The 9,349-nt window shown below is 37.8% G+C and overlaps 1 protein-coding gene across 1 annotated transcript in view; it reads right to left on the bottom strand.

The window, feature by feature from the left end:
- Positions 1-2,383: 2,383 nt before the first annotated feature.
- Positions 2,384-9,349, bottom strand: part of RWDD4 (RWD domain containing 4) — a 7,152-nt gene continuing 186 nt past the window's right edge. Inside the window, exons 2-7 of the mRNA XM_009876774.1 lie at positions 6,630-6,739; positions 6,375-6,519; positions 5,484-5,598; positions 4,379-4,428; positions 4,212-4,214; positions 2,384-3,093 (exon numbers count right to left, since the gene is read on the bottom strand). Of these exons, the coding sequence (XP_009875076.1) occupies positions 3,061-3,093; positions 4,212-4,214; positions 4,379-4,428; positions 5,484-5,598; positions 6,375-6,519; positions 6,630-6,739 (456 nt within the window). The 3' untranslated portion in view covers positions 2,384-3,060. The remainder of the gene's footprint in view (positions 3,094-4,211; positions 4,215-4,378; positions 4,429-5,483; positions 5,599-6,374; positions 6,520-6,629; positions 6,740-9,349) is intronic.

The following is a 9,349-nucleotide window of genomic DNA, read 5'->3' as shown; positions in this document are numbered from 1 at the left end:
TATTTGAAGTTAAATTTCAGCTAAAAAACTAAGCTTCATTTAAGCATTGGTATTTCCATCACAATTTTCTGCACCAAATACGTGCCGAGGAAAGATTCTGAGAGACAAATTTGAAAAAGTGAAAAAAGTAAGCTGTGCTTGATCAGGTAAGATTTCTAAGTGGTTACTTCAATAACACCATAGATAAAACTGTTTTTTTAAAAAAGACCTTTCAACTAGGGCTTCAGTAAGGCAGCTACTATCCCTGCAGTACGGAAAATATTGTAAACCGACAAATTTCTCTTTAATTATTCTGTATTTTGGACACTTGCTACTTTTACTTTACTGTTACTAGTACTGACACTTGTCTTCTCCATCCAAACAAAGCTCTACTGCAACCCCCATGAATTTAAACAGGTGGTGTAGCCCTACAAGCAAAGAGACTCTTGCCCTACTGAAATAAAGGGTAAACCACCATTTTCCAGTGCCAGTGGGTTTTTACTTAAGAAAAGGTGGTGGTGTATTTTTCAACAGTGTTGAGAATTCCCTCAGTAGTCATGATCTCTATTTACAGTTGTGCCTTTCTTGGTAAGAATTATTACATTTTTCCTCCCCTCGGTTACCAGTGCTCAGGCCTCTCCATAATATCAAGTACTTAAATTCTCAAAATGACCCTGTTCCAACCATAAGGTCATAGGAGAAAATTGTTTTTATGCCAAAAATTACCTTTCAAAATTTACACAGAAGAAAAGAACCAATACAAAAACTCCAAATGCGAAACACTTCCCTTCCAAACAAACACATTTACTAACAGAACCGAAGGAGACCGCTTGGCTATCTTCACAAGAGCATGTGATTTATAGGTAGATGAGCTGAAAAATCAGGCATTTCACAAGGTTACCAAGTTTGTATTACACATAGTAACACTATAAAAGCAGAGAGATGTGGTTCTTATTTGTCCTTCCCCCACCCGTCCCAACTAACCTATTCCGATAAATTGTCCTGGCAACTTGCTTTATACACCAAGGATACTAGCAAAGACAATTCCCCATGGAGAACTTGTGAGCAGGAAAAACTCCTGCCCATTTTGATGCCAGCAGAGACTAAAGCAAAATGCCCTTCCCTGTTACAGGCTCACCGTGTTCTACTTCTCCCCACAGTTACTCCCCACTGACACTCTTGCTCAGATTGCAGCCGTGAGCCGCCAGTTTATGTCAAAAGCGAGACTGTAGTATTTGGAAAAAAAACCCTCCTTTGTGTACTTTACCAAGTTTTACTGAGCACAAGCTGAGTGCAAAAACAAATCACGACTGTCTGAAATTAAGAATTCTTTAGCAAAAGTATTTTCCTTATGAGGAAGCCCATACATTTATTGACTGCAACTCAAGTGGTTCAGTAAAAACTACAGCTTCTTGCTGGATAACAGCAGTACAGATCACTATTTCTTTCAGATCTCTTCACAGTCTCTTCAGAAGAGTGAAATCCACAGAACAAATTAATTTTTTTCCCCTCCACTTGCAGTCACATCTCATGCAAATTTTTTCCTTCATATATATACATATATATAAAATATATAGGGAGGTATAAAGTGTATCCTCCTTTGGTCAAGCAGAAAATAATGTAAGAGAATTCAAGAAAACTATATTAATGCATGTTGCACTTTAGCTCTCTTGACACTGAGAGTAACACAAATGCTTCCACTTCCATCAGCTGAAATCCTCATGTGACAGTCGGGTAAACTATCCTCTATGGGCTACAATGGCTCTCAGCACCACCGACACCCTTATCCCCAAAAGCTGTACCTGGGGTGTGCAGCGGACTGCGTTCTTCCAAACAGAACACAGGACATCCTGTGTGGACTGAACACAACACGTGTTCTCCTACAGCTCTCGGTGGAATGACTGTCCCTCCTATTAATAACAAACACAGCTACCCCAGAGAAGTTGGAAACATATATCCAAAGATACAAACATATGATTCTTCCACTCATTTTTAAGAACGCTTTCTTGGTAATAGAAAATCCTTTGCAAGTTCAAGGTCGGCCCTAGAAGTGCAGTAGGTAATGCACAATTAAAAAAGAATAAACACACACCATAGCAGATAAATAGGCATTTATTAAAGTTCATCTCAAACCAAACGAAAATAATAAAGGACATTAAGGCATCTTGCATTCAGTAATTGCTCATACAGTAAAGATGACTTCTCTTTCTGATATGAGAGCAGGTTAGGGGGAAAAAAAAAAAGAGTTCTCCCAATATATTTTACTGACTTCTTCCCATTGTCCCACCACTCAGTCAGCAAACACTTCCAAGGAAGGCCCATTTCTCCAATCTAAGAGCTACAAAATCCCGACACTTGTTGAAGCACGTGCAACAAAGCACTTTTCCCTCCCCTTGGACATCCGACTTTCTGTAAAGATGCACACTGGAGAAAGACTAACGGATACCGTTGGAGAATAAAGAAGACATACTCCTGCTGTAACTACTCATTTTTGAGCAGACTAGAATATTTGGCCTTGCTTTCGCTAGTATTTGCTATTTCAGCCAGTAACTAATGAAACCACGACCATAAGCTCTAGTCTGTATTGCAATGTACCAATATTTATGTTCTCCTTCTCATTCATATTAGATAAACAAATGACAAAGGTCTTGTTTCCATGGAATAATTTATTTTGATGAATTATGCTGTCAAGTGATCAATCACTGTTATAGTGCTTTTTTCTTCAATTGGAATAATAACATCAGGAAATATTTACAGTATCATTGGGTTCACTATAACAGGATTTTACTACAGAATAAAATATAAATTAATAAACACCGCATGTAGCACTAATCACTTCACCACATTGGCTCTCTATATCCTTTGTCACATTCTAACCTTCATTTAAGGCAAGTTTGTTTGTTTGTTTTTTCCAGAGAAGACCACATAGTCTCTAGATAAACTTGTGTGACCAGGTTTGCGAGTTAGGCAACTGAGCTTTATAAAATGTTCACTTCAACAAATATGAAAGTTATTAAGAGAAAGATGGTGACCCAAAATTGCACTGTATTAAAAGGTGGAGTTTCCTTGTACCAAAGTCCTTTATTCATCATCTTTAGAACCAGTTTTGCTTAACTATAAAAGAGACACAAAAAGAAAGTATTCAAAGTTTAGACTGCCATTCCATTTATTAGCAAACAAGAACAACATTATCTCCATCTTACATAGAACACATGTATATTTAATAATACAAATTGAATATGCTACTTTACCAAGAGACTGAGAAGCATCAAAAATTATTTCTTGAGCTTAAACACTAAATAAAGAGCTTATTTCCTGAATGCTACAGTTGATTTGAAAAAAACCACCACCACAAAACCCCAGAAAAAGCTGAGGGTACTCCATTTAATTTGAAGACTCCATCACCAGCTCTCAGAAAAGAAAAAGAAAAAAAAAAAATGAAGTAATGGGAAGAGTATCTCCACATGTCTGTGAGAGAACCCCCATCTAGAAATTTACACAATATGAAAAGAGACATTACCCTACTATTTCTCACTTTTTAAAGCTAAGTTTCTAGGCATTAAATGTAGTGCATCTATCGTGAAATCTGTCTGGAATCCAAGACATCCACTAGAAATAGCCACTCGTCCCTCAGAAGGACTCTGCCCAAACCCACCATCGATTACTTGCTCTTATTTCACAGCTGGAACCAGTGCTAGGTCTTACACCAAGAATTACTTACAGTTGCCTAAAATACAAGAGCTTGCTTTCAAAATTGCCAAGCAGCTACACTGATTTCCACTGTATCAGCAAAGTCAAGAGGGTGGAAAAATCAACGTTGAGGGAGCAAGTGGAAAAGAATCATTCACTGGAGCTGTGGCAGAGAATGCTCAGGCTTGGAGGAGACACGGTGCTCCCACTTGGGACAACTCCCATTTTCTGCTTACTTATCCATTGCCCTCCAGAATCTGGTAGCACCACTAACTTTATTTTACATCTCGTTGCCATGTGAAGACAGAATATGTGCAGTGCAAAGCTCTCTAGCAAAGCTCTCTCATCATGAAACTAAAATTTAACTGCTCAAGAAATAAAACAGAAATACTACACCAACAAATTTCAGAGAGGAATTGAAGCCTTTCTGACTCTAATGCTCAGAAGGACTAATGTGAATTACTCCAAAACGAGCAACAGTTCTTACTAGTTCTTGTAAACCTTGTTAATGTTAAAAAAAAAAATAAATTGAAAATACTTACATGCTGGATGCATATAGAAATGAATCGGACACCACAGTAAAATCCAAACAAAGTTAGAAAGAAAAGAAAAAAAGATCAGATTAGTTTTCTTTAGATATAAGTACAAATTATTTTTAATGTACATATGCAGTATTTTCATAATATTGTATATAATACAGTCATGTTACCTTAATTACATCCACCCAGTTCCATCCTCGTGGAAGCTCCCCTTTGTTATCTGCAGAATAAGAAGGTTTTCTTTTCAACACACGGGCTAAGGGGAATCTTTGCTTTTCTTTAAAACCAACGCACAGAATTCTAAAGATCCAAACCCCTTAATTTCTCCACTACAAAGCCATGAGGACAAAATTAGACATCTGCTCTGGCAGGGGGGTTGGACTAGATGATCTTTCAGGGTCCCTTCCAACCCCCAATATTCTGTGATTCTGTGATTAAAGTGTTAATCACATTATGTTCTTCAGAGTGATCCTGTTTAAATAAAAATGCCTCGGTCCATCTGACAATTTAGAAGGCAACTCCAGCATGAGCTGGGCTGACCAGCAATGGTGCATTCTGTCAAGGAACAAAATTATGTGCAACTGTTCCTTTATACGGTCAAAATTTAATCTGTCAGTTACACACTAGATTAGGTAAATTAAATGGAGAAATTGCTATCACAGGCTACAACTTACTGCTGTAATAGAACAATATTATTGAGGTCATTATTAAAACTTGAAGTTGATCTCATAAAAGTCATTGGCAGGATTAGTTGAAATATTGAATGCATTTCAATCAAAAAAACTACCATTGCATTGAAGGCATAAAGCACCTGCAGAAGCACCTCTATCCGAGATAAAAACTAAATTAAACATTGTATATGAGGTTCCAAAACACTTTCATTTAGAAATTAATTTTTTAATAATGAGAATTATTTATGAGGGCCCATCAAGAAACTATATCTTGTGTTGAATATGAATTTTTAGAGGCCCCAAATGCTCTCCTCCCCGAAGTATTTTTTGAAAATTTCACTTTTATCACAAACTGAAATAAAAAAAAACCCACACAAAAAACCAATGATATCTTGAAACACCCACGCTATAAAAAGTTCCTTTGACCAGAACTAACATCTCAGGCAAGAATTATTTATCTAAATCAAGCAAAACAGAAACCACAGGCTTAAAGCAGTTAATCTTACAAACAAATGACTACTGATTCTGACCCTAGCAAGATGTTACAGCTATAAAATCTGGATTCTCTTACTGCTCAAATAAAGCAGTATTATAGTGAACAAACCTGTTTTATCGGCTAGTTTTCGTTTCTGGGTTTTGGATAACTGCTCCTTTTTATCTTTTTTCTTACTTGCTGGCACATCAGGAGTTCCAGTTGCAATACTATTGCTTACTGAAGTCTGAGAAGGATAAAAATGATTGTTAATATTTTTCATATCAGATCCAAAGATACCTCTGTGTGTGATTACTGAACCTCACATACTGAAATATCCTCATTATCAGAAAGAAGCAATGCTGTCAGCAGTCTGCAGCTTTTAATCAACATATGATAGTAGTTTTAAACAGCGTGTTGGGGACTGCACTTACCCCTCCTCAGAGGTGCAAAGGGCACCTCTTACACTTTTTCAATTTAATTACGGATTTTGTCTGAAGGGATTCAGACCTGCCAAACATGGAGACCTTCCTTCCTTCCTCAAAGCAAACCTGCAGCACCGCAACAGCCAACGAGGTCCTTACACAACACAGGAGCCACAAATAGACCCAGCCTGACTCATCCAAGACCCTGGAGGTGCACTTATGCAACCCGTTTTATCCCAGCAAGGTTGCAGTAATTTGCCACGCCACCCTCCCCCAGCAGACACCTTTAATCTCCCTTTCAGATCTCTTTAGTTTTGCTTCTCATCCAACTCTCCATTTTTGTGTTACTCTGTGGGACAGAACTGCAGCCCACAAACGTTTTGGTGTAAGAGCAAAACAACAATTAAATGTAACAATTATGACCACAGAGTATTGTGGCACCATACTCGGTGTGTCACTGTTTAGCCACTAATGTGTATTCCCAAATACTGATTAACAACTTAAAGACAGAGCCATAAAGTATTTAGAGTTGTAATAACCATTTTTCTTTTCAGTTTTAAAAGCAAGAGATTAAAATCTGAATTATTTATCTTCTTACCACAGTGTTAACAGGCTGATTTTCCATGAACACCTCTTTATTATCTTTGGCATATTCAAAAAGTGTGTATGTCATAGCAGTTCCAAGATTCGCTTCAACTTCTACCATTAGCTTATCCAATATACTTCGCTTAATAGCTGAAGATCTAAAAGAAATCGTAAAACTCAACAACAATCTGGATGGATGAAGAAAAGCTTGTTAACCAAAAAGCCCCTACGTACAAGGCTGGAGAGCGAAGCTGTCATAAATACTTACATTGTGTTGTTGAAGAAAGCATCCATGGATATGACCGGTGCTGTCTGTGGATATGTTTCTGGCCAAGAAATTTCTATCAGAAAGGCTTTGGGATCTCCGCTCTCACCTATCTGAGGGTGAAAAGAAAAACTTTATAAACCAACAGTTTCAAGTCACTTATTAAGGATTACAATGCCGATATGCAAGTCTTCAATTTCTTTAAGACTATCCAAATTCCTTAGAGTATTTGCATAAAGTTATCAGAACATAAAGCTGTCGTCTAGAAAAAGCATCAAATTCCAACATCAATATTAACCTCTATCCTGCAGTTTTCACCCTAGGAAAAGTAGCTGAAACATTCAAAGCTCTCTAGATCTTTATTTTTTTTTAACTGCTTGGTTTTAAAAGGTACTTTCTAGCAAGCCAAATACTATTCAATCGTATATGAGAACAGAAAAGATGAAACCTTCTCTGCCCATGCATCCAAGCTCAGAGAAATACAAAAACAAACCGCAAGACAGTTTTGAAACACAGATGACAATACACTAGTGACCTAAGCTGATAGAAAAAAACATAAATAATAATTCCAATAAATAATAAATTCAATATTTATGTCTCAGCCCTATGGATATTTTATTTCACTATAAGAAAGAATGAGTAGTAAAAGATTTAAGAAGTCACTAGAATGAGACTGGGTAAAAAAAATCATAGCATTAAAAAAAATCACACTTTAATATAAATAATTATGCACATCAAACCAATTTACTGAGTCTAAATTACATATGCAACCCTTATAAACATGTTACATTAAATAAAAAGCATTTTTTTAAAACTCAAAAGTAGTATAGGTGCTACCAAAGCATGCTATACAAACAGAAACAACTGTTTCAGACAAGGATTTGGAAAACTAGTGCAACAAGGTTGAATAAATACATATTTTAGAACCATTTGAAAATTCTTCCTTATTTCCCTCATAGAACAGTCAAAATCTAGCTTCGTCAAACCACACGGAATGAAGTGCAGCCAGAAGAAAAGTCCTAAGCAAAGCAAAACTACTGTGCTTCAAAACCAAACCAAACAAACAAAAAACCCAAACAAAATCAAGAAAAAAAACCTCGGTGCTTTTTTATTTACGGTGCTTGTTTCAGCAGAGTGGTCCACCTGACATTCAAAAGTGTCTGGTTTGGAGGTGAAATAGGACTTTAAATCACAAATCTGCAACAGTTTTCAACCCATCATATACAGCGTTGCAGTCCATTTCCCACTGCTACCAAGAAGAGAAGTGGTGGTGCGGTTTACAGAGCTCTTTCAAGGAAAGCAGCGCCTGCACACTGAGCAAATCCATACAGAAAGCTGCGTGAGCATGCTCCTCCCTGTCAGTGCAACCTCAGAATTGGGCAGCCTTATTTTAAATGGTGCTGCTACATTTTCTCTGTATAAGCAAAATCTTTCTTTAATCTCATAGCACACTGATTACAAAATAGGCGTGTTCTGTACACAAGACATGTGCAAGACATGTTCAAAAAAACGGCATGAATTCTTTCTAACTTCCCGTGTACTTACTTGCATTATGCCCTCTTGTAACACAAATTCTTCTTCACGGGAAATATGTAGTATTGCCTTCATCTGACACAAAGTTTTACAGTATTTAAATTGAGTTCCCTGACCTTTTGACAACTTTTTTGTCTGATAAAAATCAGCAATGATCAAGTCAGTAAAATGTAGAATGATACATTTTATGCAGGCATGTCACATTTACTCTTTTGAGGAAATTAAATTTATTAAGAACAGACCAACTAGTAAAGAAGGCTGCACTTACATGGATGGGAGTCAAGTGCTATAAGTTAAATTTACCTATATCTCATTACAATTACTGATGTTATTCTGAAGTTATTTGATAAGCCACAAAAACGTGATTTTATATTCCTCCCCCCCACTACTGGCAGAGAATCTTGGAATGGCCTAGGCTGGAAGGGACCTTAGAGATCATATGGCATTTTCAGAAGTCTCCCTTCTGTCCCATGGGTCACTTAAGTCATCATCAGTAAAGCTCTCTGGCCATCCAAAGATCTGCTTCAGTCCACGCCCAGAAAAACTTCCAGGCCTTTAAATTTCAGGAAGCTGGCAAGAATTTCGTGCCAGAATCTAACTGCATATCCCAAGATCAGCACTCCCTGTATGCCTCTCCTTAGTGGATCGTATCGGTGCACATATTTTGTAGATTTTCTCCTTAGCAAGTAGAAAATGCACATCAACTGTGGTGACACAGCAGTGGAACAGGCTGCCCAGAGAGGCTGCAGAGTCTCCTTCTCTGGAGACATTAAAAACCTGCCTGGACGCTTTCCTGTGTGACCTACTCTGAGTGATCCTGCTCTGGCAGGGGGTTGGACTAGATGAACTTTTGAGGTCCCTTCCAACTCCTAACATTCTGTGATTCCGTGATTACCTCTAGACAAGAGACTAGTACCTTGCAACTGTGTGATAAGGAAGGTTCAGAGCTTTACATAAAAAAGTCTCTATAAGTGACACTTCTGACTAGCTAGTTTAAGAATCACTCAGCAGGCTGTCTCCTTTGGCCAGTTGGACAGTTCTAGCTAGGCAGGACTCGGATGTGTAAGCGGGATGCCTAGCCAAGGGCTGATGAACCTGCCCTGGGTGCAGGCTCCTAGACATGAAGCATCGGGCTGTTGAGCATCATCCTATCAAATACCCTAAAACAGGGCCTTACAGAACCAGCCTTT

This window comes from Apaloderma vittatum, unplaced genomic scaffold (assembly GCF_000703405.1).
Source record: "Apaloderma vittatum isolate BGI_N311 unplaced genomic scaffold, ASM70340v1 scaffold12579, whole genome shotgun sequence".
Taxonomy (NCBI): Eukaryota; Metazoa; Chordata; class Aves; order Trogoniformes; family Trogonidae; genus Apaloderma; species Apaloderma vittatum.
The sequence above is the reverse complement of the archived record's forward strand: the minus strand, read 5'-3'. Positions and strand labels throughout refer to the sequence as shown.